Below are 18,912 nucleotides of genomic sequence, written 5' to 3' on the forward strand. Positions count from 1 at the left end.
TCAACAAAACTTATACATTAGAAGACCATCATTTCCAATATTTTGACTATAATATCACAAATTTATACATTTATTATCACATTTATACACCCTTTACCATGGACATTATTAGTCGCTTTATGACTATAATCAAAACATGTTCATCACTTAAATGGGTCAAATAGCTTTATATTGCTATTTTCACACTCACAAGGTCATTTATTCATGGCTTCCAAAATATATTTCATTTTTCACTATATCTCAATTTTTTTATAAAGCCATGAAACTATAGATCATATCTGAGCTATATATAAAAAAATTGCGTAGATCGTCATAAATATGCATAAATCATGTGCACTATCATAAATATGCATAGTATGTTCTTTATTTTAAATATTATTATCATGTTATATATTATCACTAGAAGATTTCATACCAAAATAATGATCTTATTATGTAAGTCAATGTTTTCAACTATTTTACTTTAAATAGAAAAATTAACCTTGCAAAATGCATATGACTTTTTTCATTTCTAGTCCAACTTTTATAATATAGATTATAAAAATATGCAATCATATACAAAATCCATTTAGCTTATGTTTTTTTTTCAAACCAACTATGATGATTCATATCATATAATCATATACAAACTTTCATTTAATGTATAAGTTAGCAATGAATACTGAATGCAGTATTTGCAAGCAAAGCCAAGTAGTGCCAGAAGTGGTGCTTAAGAGTAGTGTTAATTGCTTCAAGCACTAGTGATGAACAAAAAAGGAAAATAATAAACATCAATACATTTACATATTTAAGTTTCCACCAGATATAAATGACCTTTCCCAGAGAGATAACCCATTATCTTAGCACCTCATACAATAAATGATTACAAACACGAACACTCACCATATTAGGATTTCACTGTTACACCTAAGATCTAGACAACTCTCCTTTAAGTTTCCCACTGAAAACTTAAGATAAAAACTAAGTACTACACTTGGCTTTACACTCAATGCCCTCACAAGAAGTGTCCCTTAATGAAAAAGAATAACTGCTCCCAGATTAGTACATTACATATACAAGTCTCCTCGATTTATAAGGAATCAAGACTTGCTAACATACTATCTCAATTACAATTAATCATCCCAAATAGACAGTAGGACAATTAGCATATAGAATTTCTTCAATGAGACCATAATAAGTTTGTATCTTCAAGATATGTTTTACCTGATCTGATCCAATCTATTTAAAGTAAAAAAGTCGATTTCCTTGACCCAATCCAAACCAATCCTCAGAATATGTTGCTATAAGTAATTTTGATATAATAGGTAAGCTTGCACTTGACCAAAGTATTAGAAAAGATCAAAGACCAAGGATTTTGTTGCCAACATTTTCCAACTTTGAAAATGGCAAGTTTATGAGTTGAGCAGTGCTAAACACCAATGGGTATTGCTCATTGGCACTGCTCATGAATTGCCTCAACAATCTCCCCTTTTAGCAAATTTTTAAATGAAACCAAAACATGAGAATTAAAAAAAAATGAAACAAATGTTTCCCTTAGTAACTCCCTTTTAATCAATTAATCTTAACTACTAACATAATCAAGCAACTCAACCATTAATGCTTTTAAAGAGATAACACATTAACAATCAAATTACTTAAAATCATATTAAACAAGCTAAATCGAAAAAGATTTCATCAAGAGCATCCCTATATAAAAATTAATTAAAAAGAAATAGAAAAAAACAAAACAGCTCCAAACTCCACTCCCTTTTTTTGTTCAACAATTCTGCCAAAGAGCTGCTGACTTGCTTGGCCAACAAATCATTCCTCAAGGCCTTAGCTAGACCCGTATTGGCTTGAAGTTGCTAAATGATTATTTTCTGAAAAGAAATCTCAACATTAAGATGTTGCAACATTCTTTACTCAAAGGCTGCAAGATGACTAGGAGTGCTCATGTCAGTGTCAACTGTGTCAAGCATTATTTCTCCCAAACCAACTTCATCAGTAGGCACAGTTCGTGGATTTTTTGTATGCTTCCTTTCTAGTCGCTTGTACAAGAAATTCAATTTTATAGGTTTCTTCTCATATTTTTCAGTGGCATTAACAAGCTTAGAGTTATGTGTATAGATAATCTAAAAAAGTAGAGAAGGGAAAGGAATACATAGCTTAGAGGTAGACTCTCTCAGCATGTTTGGTGATTTCTTGGAAGATAATCTTCCTTAAGTCGAACTGAATTGCATCGTAGATTTTCCTCAGAAATGTGGCCATCTTCTTGGTAATTGTATTCCTCTAATTGTTAGGAATTCATTTATTGGTTGCAATGGTAAACATGCCAGCATAAGTAGGCTCCAATGGGGGGTGCTTGGAGTTTAGTTTCCTTTAGCCAAGTGAGATAAATGACATTGGTAACAATATTGACCATAAAGTCAAAAGACTGATTAAGATCAACATTTGTATCTTAGTAGAAAGACATTTTCGTAATTTCCCTAATCAAGTTGGTGTCTGGTTGACTCGTGACATCAACTCAGTTAAAGGTTTAAATAGTAGTATAAATTACAATCTTCCCTTAAATAATTGATATTCATTAGGTTACATGTTGATATTAGTCCATATGCTTTGCAAAAGTTGTGGATTTAGTCTTTGTACTTTAATTTGGTCATTTTTAGTTTCTATACTTTTCAAATTTTAAAATTGATAGCTGTTAAATTCATTAAGTTAAACTATTTTCAAAATCTAATGCGACAAACATATTATCATACATATAATGCCATACTATTTTTTTTAAGTTCACATACTATTGCTAAAAATCCAGTTAATGGATTAACAACTGTCATTTGCATCAAAACTGGAATTTTAAAACTCGAAAAGTATAGGGATTTAAAATGATCCAATTCAAGAATATGGAATAGATCTAGATATGAATGTATAGTACAGGACTAATAGTAGAATTTAACCAAACAAATTTAATTGTTACTATTTAAGTTATGATTAAGATTTTAAAATTTGAGAAGTCTATGGACTAAAATTAACTAGTTCGAAAAGTACAAGGACTACAATTGATCAAATTAAAGTATATGAACTAAATTTACAATATTCGAAAAATTCAGAGATTAACAGCAAAATTAACCTACTCCTTATATAAAAAAAAATAGTATATATGAATTATACAAATTTGAAGTTTTAGAGGAATGTGTTAAGAGTAACATGGCAATAGCATGCAAGGTCTATAAGCTAAGGCAAGCATTGAATAATGAAGACTTTTCGTTTTCAACATGTTTTAACCGAGGAAACAACAGCCAATTAAATAATGTTTATAAGCAAACTTTGCCCCACGATTACCGGTCTTACTTGACAAACGCGTAACAACAACATTCCCATACTCATAACTCCACTTCATGTAGTATCCAATTTTTAAATTTCTTTTGTTTTCTTTTAGGGTCATCAAGTCAAAATTGAATTACTGTTATAATTTAAATATATTGATAATTTATATTTGTAAACGTATTTTTATTTAATATTTAGTAATTTTATATATTATATAATTTATAAAAATAAAAGAGAAATAAATAAAAATAAAAACATATTAAGTAGAGACGAATCTCAATCTTGAATAGGAGAGCTTAAACCCAATTCATAGTTTAAACTTATTTAATAATTTTACACAACAAAAGACTATGATTCATAGACTCTTTTATAATAATTTAAATATATATATATATATATATATATATATTGTATATTAATTTGAATGTATAATCTTTGTAAAATATGTATTTAACATGAATGATCCCATTTTCTATTTTTAATATTGTATAAAAAAACCTGAATTACTTTTCGTGGTGTATATTATATATAAAATAAAAACTCAAGTTGACTTCATAATATTCAAATATATGTTGTTTGTTAGGTTAATATTCCTATTTGACTGCTAATGTATATTCAATCACTAGATAGGCCCTGAGATTAGGAGCATTTATCCAAATCAACAAACAATCTCTTTTAAAATAAATCAAAAATACTTTTTTTTTTATTCAGACATAACTAAATTTAATAATCTTGAAACATTAAGATATGATGATGAACTTTCTCAGTGGAACTGGAAACCAACGTTTACGTAATATCATTTTGACTCCTCTATTTTGGAAACCAACGTTTACGTAATATCTTTTTAATTTTTAATTTTTAAATACTACTTCACTCTTGCTGTACTCCCTCTCTCTTCCACTTATTAATTAATTTGAAATTTATTTTAATTTGATGTTTCAATTACTTTACTCCAGTTTTTAAATTTAATTTCAACTTTGATTTCATTACATCATAATTTTATTTCTAAAATATATATAACTATATAAAATTTTAAAAAAATACATAAACTATATAAATAATCACTTTTAACTATAATTTTTTTCATTTTAAATACTAAAATATTTTACAATTTTAACACTCACCTTGAATTTAATTCAATCATTTTGATCACTCTCATTATTAAAATACCTAATAAAGATTTGATATCTCATTTTTATAATATTAATTTTTATTTTATTTTTATGTAATTAAAGTAAAATCTATGTTATTATTATTCATAAAAATTATCATTTTAATATCCAAACTTTTAATTTAATTTAAATAAGGTAAAACCATTAAACAATTGGGACATTTGCAGAACATTTACAAGAATGCCGCCGTCGAGGCATTGTGGTTACCACCGCTGGTCAAGTCTACTTCCCTGAGGATGTTGCTTACTTTGCCGTTGGGCTTTTCATCGATTTTCTCCGATGAATGTCAACCAGCGATAGCAGCCCTTTTTTATGGGAACATTTTCTCTCGGTGATCGATGCTGACAGTGGGGGCTGGGATTTGTGTGAGTGATGATGGGAAGCTAATGGTGTTGGGAAACTGCGTTCTTCACGATGTTCTCAGTGATAGTCCCCGTTCCGTTTTCTTCTAATCTCCACCACCACCAGTGAAAGCTTACCCTTCCCGCAATCACCTTTGCCTCAATCTCCACTTCTTCCTGCATGCCCCATTAAAACTTTCCCCATCTTTTAACCAAAACCCAGAATACGAAACAACAGCAAATAGCTTAAGATTTTATCAAATAGGAAGATTAACTTGAGTCCTGGCTGTTGAATGAAACGAGATGTTAAAATCAAGGGAGGCTTTGACATGGTCGGCAACGGAGTAAATAGCTGTAGCTCCGACGTCGTCAATCAACGTGGCCATCGCTCCAACTTCCCAATTCCCATCTGGATCCTACATAATATAAAGTTGCAATCTTATTTCATTTTGCCCTTTTGCTGAAACAGATGAAGAGACACAGAGAGTAACAAATAATAATTCAAAAGGAAATTCAGAAATTTTGTTTACTGATGCACGAATGGGTACGACAAAATTACAGCATATGGAACCCTTTTGGGCAACGACTATCAGCGGGCTTTCAAGGGTGAGTGCCACCAGCTCGTGGCTTATCACTGGCTGACATTAATCGGAGAACATCGATGAGAAGCCCAACGGCAAAGTCAGCAACATCCTCATAGAAGACTTGACTTGCATGGTAGGCAACATAGCCGAAATTAAATTATACATTTTTACTTTTTGTAAAAAATAATTTTATTATTTTAATAATTATATTTTTATAATTTTTTTTAAAAATTAAATTAATTTTTAATTTATAAACTATAAAAAATTTAAATAAAAATTTTCATTTTAAAGACATGCTAGAGCTCCACCACCGGTGATGACATTGTCTTGGCAGCGGTATTCTAGAAAATGTTCTATAAAAGTATCAATTTTAATAGTATTACCTCATTTAAATTAAATTTAAATTTTGAGGACTAAAATGATAATTTTATTTTGAATAATCATGTTATGGATTTTACTTTAATTATATAGAAACTAAAAATTAAAAATATCATATCAAATTTTTGTAAGGTATTTTAATGAGAGTGATTAGAACGATTAAACTATGTAATATAAATGTTTAAATTGTAATTTTTTTAAGTATTTAGATGAAATTTTTTATAATTAAGTTGTAATTTACTCAAAATTTTAAGTGATGAAATGATATAATTTAATAGCATAAATCATAATATTTTATAAAATTCAAATTTAAAATTAAATTAATAAAAAACTATAAAATTATAAGACTAATATGGATAAAAGAATTATTCATTAAGATTAAAAAATCACCAAATCCAACAACTAAAAATTACTTTTATTCATTATTTTGTTATATTTTAATTTTTCTTTTTAAAAAACAAAAGAACAAAATTTCATGCACGTGGTTTTCGCCTACGGTCCCTACCGCGTTTTCTAGCTGGGTTCGGGCCCAAACACTGCCATGTATCCGCTCCCAATTTGGTTCAACACGGTTGGATCTTCAACGAAACCGATACTAAAAACCTTGTCTTCGGTCTTCACTCCATCTATATATATTCTCGCAGAGTGCCGCCATTTTCATTATCCGAAGCCTTTAGCAACAATCTGAGCGACCTTTTCTTTTTGCAACAAATTGACTTTCAATTGATGGTGAAGCCAATCTGCACAACACATTCTTCAGCATCACAAACAGAGTATGCCTCCGACATAAACACCAACAGCTGCAGCAGTAATAGCAGTAGCAGTAGCAGTAGTTCCAAGTATAAGGGAGTACGGAAGAGGAAATGGGGGAAATGGGTGTCCGAAATTCGACTTCCCAACAGCCGTGAGCGTATTTGGTTAGGTTCTTACGACTCGCCGGAAAAAGCAGCCAGGGCGTTCGACGCGGCTCTTTATTGTTTACGTGGCCGTGATGCCAAGTTCAATTTCCCTGAAAATCCACCAGAGATCGCCGGTGGGACGTCGTTTAGCCCGCCGGAAATTCAAGTGGTGGCAGCTAGGTTCGCCAAAGGGGTGGAACTGGAAACCCCGGGGAATAACAACAGTATTTTAGGGACAGAAGAGTATACATCGTCTTCGTCGGGCGGGGGAGCGACAACGCAAGTGGAGAGTCGTCATCATGAAGAAGACATGATGGACTGGTCGTTTTTGAGCATGTTGGATAATAACAACACCAATGATGGAGGGATGTCCGATTATGGCTTTTATTCAAATTTGGGCCATTTGCCTGGTGGTGACGATGATCAACTCTATCCTCCGCCGATTGATGATGATGAAAACGGTGGCAGCGCTTTTTCACCGTCATCGTTTCTTTGGAACTTTTAAGCCAAATTTAGATTTCTTTTTAAAAGCAAATAAGGTTAACTTTTGTGTTTATTTGTTTGATGGGATAAATCAAGGCGTTTGGCGAATATTAGCAGCCAGGATCGGTGATTTTCCCACAGATACAGTGAGATGATGAGATTCCATTGATAGGAAGGGTGGAGGTGCCATCTTCCTGTGTATACTCATAAATCCCCACCAAGAGTGTAGGAGAATCAAAGAGTGTATATTCAAGTGTAGGAAACCAACTTTATAAGTGTGAGCTAAATTGCTGTTAAATAAAATAAAAGATTGCTTACAAGTTAAGTTAAACAAAATATATATTTTTATAAAATATTTAGTACTTATTGGTATAATATATTTATTATTTATAAGCATAATTTATTTGACCTACAAGTTTAGTCTATAAATAATAGGTTTTTTATAATATTAAAAATACACCCACTAAAGATTGGAACTCATAACATTTTTGGAGAATTTTGTATTTATATTTTAATGGTTCTTTGTTTTTCGGGTTTCGGGGTTTAGTTTTTATTTCTATATTTTGTACTCTTTATTCTTTTGTCATTATAGTAAAATTATCTTTACCCGTAATTTTTTATCCTATTTGGAGAGATTTTTGCACATTAAATTTGTGTGTTCAATTTTTTAAATTCTTCTGCTATTTTGACTTGTTTGTTACTTAATCGGGATGATCCTAAATAAATGATATCAGAGCTAGTTTAATTTTCATAGATCAACTCGTTCAGAGATGGCAGCAATAAGGTTTGATATTGAGAAGTTCGATGGTGTCGCAAGTTTCAATCTGTGGCAAGTTTAGATGATGACAATTCTATTTAGACCGGCCTGAAAAAGATTGTTACCGAGAAAAAACTGAGAATCTAGATCAGACAGAATGAGAAGAGCTTGATGAAAAGGCTCTGTCTGCAATTCAGTTGTGCCTTGCGAATAGGGTATTGCAGGAGGTATTGATAGAGAAAACCTTATCTGTCTTGTGGAAAAGGTTAGAAACTCTTTATGCGACAAAGTCACTGGCTAACCGTTTAATGTTGAAACAACATCTATTTATATTTCGCATGAAAGAAGGTCAGCTTCTTAAAGATCACATTAGTCAGTTTATTACTCTTTTGCATGATTTAAATAATGTTAATGTTAAGATTGACAATGAAGATCAAACTATACTATTATTGTGCTATTTACCCTATTCATACAAGTCTTTCAGGGAGACCCTAATTTATGGCACAGACAAACTCTCATTCGAGAATGTGAAGGGTCATTTGATGAGTAAAGACAAACTCGACAATGAGTTTGTTCAGATAACAAGGTAGATAAACAAGCTTCCGTTTTAGTAGCATCAAAGAAACGAGACAAAATGTGTCGCTATTGTAAGAAGTTAGGTCACGTCAAAATAAATTGTTATAAATTGCGAAATAAAAAGGCTATTGAGAGTAACAAGGAAGATCTAGCTGATGCTAATTTGGCCGATGAAAGCAGTGATGATTTCTTATTTGTGTCAATGAGCGATAGCTCCGAGCTTTCTTCCGAGTGGATTCTAGACTCAGGATGTTCTTTCCACATGTGTCCCAATAGAGAATGATTCTCCACATATAGTTTGGTTAAAGGTGGATTTGTTCGTATGGGAAACGATTCATCGAGTAAGGTAATCGGTATTGGTACTGTTAAAATTAGGATGCACGATGAGACGATTAGGATACTCTCAGATGTCAGGTATGTACTTGATTTACGAAAGAATCTCATTTCCTTGAGTATTTTAGACTCGTGGGGCTTTCGTTTTGTTAAAAGGTAAAAGGATCGACAGTCTTTATATTTTGGAAGGTTTTATAGTGATCGATGAAACTGGACGTCCCTTGTTCGTTATGGAATTAAAGTCAACTCGTTTGGAGCAAAGACAACTTGGTCATAGGAGGGAAAAAGGTATGATCGTTTCGTTGAAGAGATGTTCTCTTTTGGATACATGTTTTGAAAAGTTAAAGCACTGTATTCGTGAAAATTAGACCCGAGTTAGTTTTGATTTGGCATCGCACAAGTCGTAGGCTAGAAGTCTCCCAGCTTCTAAGCATAGATTCAACTCAGTTAATTCCCTGCATAGTTCAAGATAAGCTCATGGCAGGCTTTGGTAAAGATGGCGTTGTGAGAATTCGTGTCAATGTGGAGATTGTTAGAGTTCTGTGACCCAAATTCCTATTAAATAAAATAAGAGATTGCTTGCAGTTCAAGTTAAAATAAGATTTAATATTTATTAGTATAATATATTTAGCATTTATTAGCGTAATTTATTTGACCTACGAAATTAGCCTACAAATAGGCTTTTTTACAATATTAGAAAATATACTTATTAAAGATTATAACTCATAACACTTTTAGAGAATTTTGTGTTTACGTTTTGAGGGTTCTTTATTTTTCAGGTTTCAGGGTTTAGTTTTTATCTTTGTCTTTTGTACTCTTCATTCTTTTGCTATTATAGTAAAATTATCTTTGCCACTATTTTTTTTTATTTTCTTTGGAGTGAGTTTTTCACGTTAAATTTATATGTTCAATTTCTCAATTTCTTCTACTATTTTTACTTATTTGTTGCTTAATCGAGTCGACCCCAAACAACTTAAATTGATTTTTTCTATAATAATAATTTTACTTCATTCTGACTTCAATTTTTTTCTTCAATTCTTTTGATTTCCTACCATCAAAACTTTAGCTAAATTGTTTTATGTGGGTTATAAAATTTCATTCATTAAACGCTTAAAAATTTAATAATATTGACATCACGGTATTTCAATATTCATAATTTTTTCTAAAATATTATCTACATCATTAATAAAATACAAATAATTACGTTAATGTATATAGTAATTTAATAAAGATTTTAAAATTAAAAATTAAAGGACAAAATGAATAAATACTAAACATTAACTATAACATTAGTCTTTTGCCCCATTACTTAAATTGCTAAAATAATTACAAGGGAAGGTCCTTTTTCATTTTCTAATAAATAAATATGATACGAATCAAAGAAACGATCTATCTAATGATTATGCGAATATTTTTTTATTTATGATTTTTGTTGAAAATAAATTGCGTACGCAAAATTTATACTTATATTATATGTATATATATATAAATTAACAAATACTGATAAGAAGATATTTCTTACATTTTCGTATTTTTGAAATAAAATAATATTCTAATAAAGTTTATTTATATTAAAACTTCACTCAGTTTTAATATAAAATTTAAGTTACTGAAGGTATTCTAGTAATTCCTTGCCTCCTACTCCGTGTGTGTCTTTCAGGTACCTCCTGGGGTGTTTATATAGGCTTTAGAATGCTTCAAAACCCTCAAGAGTGGCCTTTTCCGAATAGGACTAGACTTGGGCTCGACAGGGACATGCTCGTGTGACACGCCCATGTGCGATTGCTTCAAACCGTGTTCGAGTCTATTGAATGGACACGGGCTTGTGAACTACCCGTGTGAGGAAATCCAGGACGTGTTGATTTCCCACATTGACCCATTTTCTTTGTTTTTGGCCCATTTGTCACTCTTTTTACTCTCCTATGCTCACCTAAGTATAAAACATGAAATTATAGGATTAGGAGCATCGAATTCACCAAATCTAAGGATAATTCATCCAAAAATTATGCAAAGCATGGGATAAAAATATGTATATCAGCTTTTATGAAAGTACTTTGGCAACAACACGGTGTCGAAGAGGCTACGTGGGAGCCTGAGGAAGCTATGAGAAAACAGTACCCTAACCTATTCATTGGTAAGATTTTCGGCGACGAAAATCCCTAAGGGGGGAGAGTTGTAACAACCCGTTTTTAGTCAAATCAGAACAATGGTTTTGGGACCACAAATATAAGGTCAAAATATTTATTTGATTATTATTTTAATGTTTACAGTGAGATGTTATGTTGGTGTGAAAATTTCATTAGGAAATTTTATCGTTTGATTGGTCAATTTGATGAAAAGGACTAAATCACGTAAAGCGTAAAACTTGTGTTCTATTAGTTAAAGGTGCCAAATAGCTATAGAACCTTAAAGTAAGGGTCCTTAGATAGTAATTAGACAATTTTTTTTGGTAAGTGGACAATATTGGACATCAAATGGATGCTTTATTTGGTTTATCATTAAGGGTATATGTGTAAATTGGTAATTAACATAAAATAAATAAAACAAAACCTAATTAAAGGAATTCATTCTCATTTTTTAACCGAAATTGAAGATGAAGAAGAAGAAAAGAGAATATTAGGGTTCTTCATTCGGCTAAGGCAAATTGATGCAATTAGGTATGTGTTTTGTTCCTTTTTTAATGATTTCTATATTTTTGTTATCGTTGCAACTAGTACTAGCTAGCCCAAAGACTATTTTGTAAAAATGTTAAAGATTTTGAATGATTCCATTGATGAATATATGTGTTCTTTGATGATTTATGGTGAATTGTGAATATTTGATTATAGTTATGCAAGTTTGGTAAAGTGATTTTGAGTAAAAATGTAAAATAGGGATGAAATGGAGAAATGTGGAAACCTTGTAGTTAAAATGTGAAATAAATGGAAAACATGGGCTGCTAGGGGCGTAACAGTAATTCGGCTAGCATAGTTTGTGATTAAATTGTGTTAAATTATGTTTTTATGAAATAAGGACTAAATTGTAAAAGTGGTGAAACATTAGGGGGAAATGTGTAAATATGCTTAAATGTTTGTTTTGGATTAAATTGAATAAATAGATGATTAAATAAGTTAATTTTGAATATATTTAGATCAAGAAAAGTGAAATTTGGATCTAGATCAGGGAAAAACAAAAGTTATTGACTAATCGACTTATTTCGTCTTTTTCACATCTGAGGTAAGTTCGTATGTGATAAATTTCAATACAAATGTATTTTATATGCTTTGATATTGCATAAATTACGAATACGAAACTGTGGATATGAACGATAGTGATTCAACAACGATTCGACATTCGAAATCTCGGTTGAACGTTTGGAATAGTTTAGGATGCTAGTGACATGTCATTAGGGGATACATTGAGTTGGCTATGGGCCATGATATAGCACTTCGGGTGCGAGTTATACCGATTTGGCTTCGGGCCATGCATATCGACTGATTTGGCTTCAGGCCATGATATCAGTACTTCGGAGATAAGTTACCTTGACTTGGCTTCGGGCCATGGTATAGGTACTTATCGTGCGAAAACCTTGAGTATCCGACTTCTATTTCAAATGGTTCAATAGGTAAATGAAAGACAAGAATGTGTATGAGATTAGTACGAGATGGTACAGGTATGTGCATAAACCATATTAGCTTTGAATCAAAGAAAAGGTGAAGAAAGTACATAGTTTTGTGAATGAGTAATTGAGAGGTTTGTTAGTTTATGTGAATTCTTATTCTTAAGATCAATTGTTGAATTATGTGTTTATGATTATATCAAATTTATGTCATACAAGCTTAATAAGCTTTATAGCTTACATCATTTATTTTTCTATGTTTTATAGTGAATTCAAAGCTAGCTCAGATTCGGGGATCGTCGGAGACATCGTCACACTATCCACCTATCTCTTGGTATCTATGAATTTTGGTATTTTTAAGTATATGACATGTATAGGGACTTTGAGTCATTTTGGTATATATAGCATGATTTTAGCCATTTGTATTGGCTTGTAAATAATAAGTGTTTGGCTTTGTGTTAGCCATGTAAGTTGGCTTAATTTGGCAATTATGTGATGTATATATATGTATTAATGTCTTTTAGTGATGTGGTTTATGTTTACTTGGGAATGGCTTGTTGAATGCAACATGTAAGGTAGCTAATAGTTGATGAATAGAGAAAAGTTGTGCTTGTGGTTTTAGGCTAAGAAATATTTAGTTGAAGTGGTACACATTAATGTTTTGGAAATGTGAATTAGCATGATTTGAGTAGGCAAATTATGATATTATAATTATGTTAGTTGTTGATATTGAAATGGTACATTTTAGTCTTGATTGTGGTTACTTTGGATGTCTATATATGCTATGAATTTGTACCATTTGGGTTGTGTAGGTGCATGAAAATTTGGGTGGCAAATTGGCTTGGTAAATAGCCTATTTTTGTCCACACGGACAGAGACACGGGCGTGTGTCTCAGCCGTATGTGACACAGATTATGTTACACCGCCGTGTGTCCCCTGGTGTTGAAATTAAAACCAAGTTAGTATGCTCCACACAGCCTCACACATGGGCGTGTGACTTGGCCATATGGTGTAAGTTAGTATACCCTACAGGTTTGGCACGGCCTAGCACACGGCCTAGCACAAGGGCGTGTATGGCCATTTTTAAGAGACACGGGCTAGCCATACAGGCATGTGTTTTGGCCGTATGGCCCAAGTCAGAGAGCTACACGGGGTTGGACATGGGCTAGGACACGACCATGTGTTTCCATTCTGAATGTCCACACGGCCTGTGACATAGACATGTCTGGTTGCCGCATGAGACACACGACCTAGCCACACGAACGTGTGTCCCCTATTTTGAAATTTTTTTTTAAAGTTCGTGAAAGTTTCTTAAGTTATTGGTTTAGTCCCGAACCATTCCCAAAGCATATTTAGGGCCTCGTACGCTCGTATTAGGGACAAATTGATTGAGATTGAATGATGAATGATTCAATTAAGAAAATACATGCTAAATTGATGTTTAATTGTTTTGCAAGTCTGGTAATGCTCCATAACCTTATTCCAGCATTGAATATGAGTGAAGGGTGTTACAGGCAAAACTATAAAATCTAAAAAATAGGAGACACACGACCATGTGACCAAACCATGTGGAATGCCCTGAACCATGTGAATGAGGTACACGGTTGTGTGGCTTGGCTGTGTAACAGACTGAGGCCGTTTAAGAATAAGAAAACCTAGGGTTTCAGGGGAATATGGTCATGTGAGTTGGCTCTATGGTCTTGTAACACTCCTAACCCGTATCCGTTGCTGGAATAAGGTTATGAGGTATTACTTGACTGAACAAAACTTCTATAAGGTCAAAGATATTTACCAGACATAAATTATCAACAATGCAACCTGTCTCATTGATTTTTCATAAGAGCTCTTATAAATTTCCAAAATGACTAACTATCAAAACATAACCGAATATCTAATAACAAATTAACTACTATCAAGTTATAACTAAAACATTTCAACACATTAGTTCAATTATAAGGCTTCTCTAAACAAAATAAGCGAGCCATCTTCGCATGGCTATAATGTATACAAAGTCAAAATATCATTCTACCTATAGTCTATCCTATACATGCCTTAAATCATGATGATATACCATCTTCTCAACTCACATAATGACTCGGTAGTGTGATGATATCTCCGCTCTTCCAACTCGAACTAAAGGATAAACCTATAAGGAATGGAAAAGAGAACACGGAGTAAGCTTCAATGCTTAGTAAGTTTTAAGCAATGCAAACAATTAATTTACTTATAGATCGATTATTTCAAATTTTCAAGAAATCATTCCTAGGTAATTGCCATTTCGGCCAAGTATCCATGAACATAATGCATATTTAGCAAATTCACCTCACTTGAATCTGAACTCAATTAAAACCAAATATTGAAATCACAAATAAGATCATAAGAACTCGAAAAGTATCTCATTAACTAGTTTTAACCATGTTTGCAACAAAATCACAAATTCATTACAAGCTGTTTTCCTGAGCAACAGTCACTAAATTATTTATAACTGGAGATAAGAAACTCCAAATAAAGTGCCGTTAATTCTTCATGAAAATAGACTTATATATCTTCCATCCATAAAATTTTCAGAATTTTTGGTTTGACCAATCAATACCAGATTTTTATTGAAGTTTCCCCTGTTTCACTATTTGACTATTCTCACCACTCTTCACTACAAATCAATTTTCTCATTACACAGAATTCGAAATATGTTATCGTTTACTTCATTTGAAACTAGACTCATTAAGGAGTCTAAGAATATAAATTTTATCTTATAATCATCATTGTACAATTTATAATGATTTTCTAAAAACAGAATAGGGGAATTCAAAGTCATTTTGACTCTGTCTCACTCCACTTCAAATATCTCATTATCTAAAATTCTTTTGCTTACACGGTTTCTTTTATAAGAAACTAGACTCATTAAGCTTTAATTTCATAATTTATTCAGCTTCTAATTCAATTTCGAAAATTTATGGTGATTTTCCAAAATCACGCTACAGTTGCTATCCCAAGCAGATTTATTACAAATTTGCTCTTTCACACATTCCTTGCATTCAAATTATCTAAACATGTATGGCATGTCATTCAAGATCGAACTCATATAACATAGGTATTAAAATGCTTCACTATCAGCTTTAGTTCAATTGAAACGAATGAAATACAATATCATATTCACATTTAATTTTCCAAGATCGTAATTACCTAAAAATAAAATCATATACTTCCACAAACCTTTCCACAAGGACCAAGTGTTTATATTTGAATATAAACATAGAATCACTTCACATAACTTCACATATTTACCGAATATACCACAATCACATTTATAGTCATAACACTTATTCACAGATGCATCACTTTATATATATTTATAATTTAATTCAAATCAAAATCACATACGAGTACATGATACATACCTGGCCAACTTAATATGTAATGCACTTTCAATTTGTCAACTTAGTGTAGGATCTTGTAATTGTATACTTTTATCAAATTCATCGGCACTTGGCCTACTAGGTATAAAACCGAAATTATATTATCAGCACAAAGCTGCGGGACTTTAACCGGATACATTTCAAAGACGAAGCTCGGGACTTTAGCTGGATACATTTCAAAGACGAAGCTTCTTGGACTTTGGCCGGATATATTTCAAAGACGGCTTCTCGGGACTTTAGCCCACTACATTTCTAGCACAAAGCTGCGGGACTTTGGCGGATATATTTCAAAGACGAAGCTGCAGGACTTTAGCCGGATACATTTCGATGTCTTGCATATTTATTCACATGTTAACGCATTTCACATAATATTTCACATTAACAATTTAATTGCTTCATTCGAATATAAGCACAAAATGTACACCTACCGTTTAACCGGTTCAATAATCATACACAAGGAACACATAATCTTTTCATTATCCTGGTTTCACTTTTAATAACCATTCGACTATATGCCATATTCACAAATTATTTCACACACAACCTCGATCAAGTAGGAACAATAGTCACAATTCATCTATTATACAAATATCCCATTCTTTGACTTTGTTTCATAATAGCTATTCTGTCACCACATATATACCATTCAATTCACCTTCGACTTTATACAAACAAGTACAATAAAATTGTATACACATATTACACACTTTCACATCATCACTTAATAGTCATTCGGCCACATTATATACATAAATCATCCATTTCATATTCGGCTTTATAGCCGAAATTCAATATACTTATTGCAAATCAAACTTGTAAACGTCAAATAATTACTTATCATATTATATAATCTTAAGCGCGCAGCAAATCAAATATAATTACTTAAGGACTTACCTCGGAAGACGATAATCGGAACGAGACGACTAATCGACCATTTTGATTTTCCCCCCGATCCAAATCCGAATTCTACTTTTGCCAATCTAATTAATATCAAAATTAACTCACTTATTCAACATTTCATTAAATTTTGTCTAAAGACACATAATTTGGGCATTTTGCATTTTATCCCCTAACATTTCACATTTTTACAATTTAATCCCTATTTCAAAATAACACAAATTACTCAAAATTTCATCAAACCCATGTTAGGCCGAATTTACCTTAGGTCTCTAGCAACCCATTTCTTTTATTTATTTCACGTTTTGACCCTCAATTTACAAATTTCTAAATTTAGTCCTTAATACACATTTTTATCAAAATCACTTAATCAATCATGAAAATCAAACATCAAAGATTTATTACTCATCATCAAACAACAAGATACTCAAACATTCAATAATGGCATCATCCAAATACTTTAACAATTTTAAAATTAGAGGTACGGGCCAGCTAGATTACGAAGCAACGATCTCAAAACGTAAAATTATTAAAAACCGAGACGACATGGACTTACATGCATGAACAACCATGGCGAACCTTCAAAGCTTTGAGAACCTTATTTTCTTTCTCACATTCGGCTATTGATGAAGATGATAGCATGTAATTTGGCTTTTGTTTTATTTTATTTTATTATAATTACCAAATACCATATTTAACCTTAATATACATTAATAATTTCCATTATACCAAGCCATGGAATTCCACTATCAACAATTATGGAATAATTACCACTTAAGGACTCCCACTATTTAATTCCATAGCTATTTAATATCTTTAACTTATAGAACACAACTTTTACGCTTTGCTAATTTAGTCATTTTGCTTAATTAACTATCAAAACAATAAAATTTTTCAACGAAACTTTAATATCATCTTATTGCCACTCGTAAATATTTATAAAATATTTACGACTCGGTTTATAGAAATGAGGTCTCGATACCTCATTTTCTAAACCCACTTGACCTTAAGGTCATACCACTTGAGCTTAATAAATCGCTTATAAAACAAAAATCACAATATCAAAAACCTTTTTTAAACTCACAATTAACTCATAAATATTAAATATAATATTTACAAACCTACTCATCGGATTTAGTGGCCCCGAAACCACTGTTCTGATTAACCCTAAAAATGGGTTGTTACAACTCTCCCCCCTTAGGGATTTTCGTCCTCGAAAAGCTTACCAGGAAATAAATTAGATTTACTTTCACAAGGCTCATCAATTTCTCACCTAGCCTCAGATTTCTCAACTTTTCAATCTCATGAGCTAAGATTATGATCTGCTCTTTGCTATACATCATAATAAGCTGAGTTTCTACTTCTGTAAGAGATACTATAGATAAAGGATCTTATTTGTATCATCACATCATATATATAAGAAACACATTACGGGTCTTCCCAAGTTCTACTAATAATCTCATTCAATCCGATGAATTGCGAACTCAACTTCTCTTTATAGCTAAATCGAAAAATTCGACTCCCACTATAATACTTTCACAAATACTCAATTTTCTAATCGAAAATTCAATGCTTTTGTACATCAAGCCCACATATATTTTCTGCCAATCTGAAACTGCTTTTAGATGGTCACGAATTACTTTTATTTCCCCTCACTCTTTCCAATCACATCAACCCCGAAATTCTTTTTATCAAAATTCAATTCAATACAACAAAGTTCAGTAATTGCAACCATACCTCTCTCATACAATGCTATCTTAACATTCATCTCATAACCATTATTATTATACGGAAACTTAACCAATAATAAATGTCTTTCTCGGTTGCTTTCAAGTTCTAGAACACAAGTGTGACAAAGTAACTCCATACCCAAAGCTCACAAGAGTTTATTTTAGTAACACAATATAATCCTCGTGTCTCCATTTGAACAATAAAAGCGGTACTCTTTTAGTACTCCCCGACGGAAAGATAATCACCATCGTGCTAGATGTCACAATTGTTGTAAAATCTCGGATTTCTCAATACGCGAACTCTATCTCGACACAACGAATGATTGTCGGTTCAATCAAATTCTAAATCGAAATCAATTTACGTTGTACCCTTTTTAACTTGTAATTCAACGATGACCTCTTAGCCTCACAAATTTGCTGATTAAACATCAATTTAGTCTCTAGC

The 18,912-nt window shown here is 32.0% G+C and overlaps 1 protein-coding gene and 1 pseudogene across 1 annotated transcript; one reads left to right on the forward strand and one right to left on the reverse strand.

The window, feature by feature from the left end:
- Positions 1 to 4,829: 4,829 nt before the first annotated feature.
- On the reverse strand, positions 4,830 to 6,433 carry LOC108481705 (uncharacterized; annotated as a pseudogene).
- Positions 6,408 to 7,496, forward strand: LOC108482615 (ethylene-responsive transcription factor ERF017-like). The gene has a single exon (XM_017785741.2). It carries the CDS (start codon positions 6,505 to 6,507, stop codon positions 7,180 to 7,182), a length of 678 nt encoding a protein of 225 aa, XP_017641230.1. The 5' UTR covers positions 6,408 to 6,504; the 3' UTR covers positions 7,183 to 7,496.
- Positions 7,497 to 18,912: the final 11,416 nt, after the last annotated feature.

Source organism: Gossypium arboreum, chromosome 6 (genome assembly GCF_025698485.1).
Source record: "Gossypium arboreum isolate Shixiya-1 chromosome 6, ASM2569848v2, whole genome shotgun sequence".
Taxonomy (NCBI): Eukaryota; Viridiplantae; Streptophyta; class Magnoliopsida; order Malvales; family Malvaceae; genus Gossypium; species Gossypium arboreum.

What these genes read in the sequence shown, in the direction of transcription:
- LOC108482615 (XM_017785741.2), top strand. Translation starts at nt 6,505, where the DNA reads ATGGTGAAGCCAATCTGCACAACACATTCTTCAGCATCACAAACAGAG.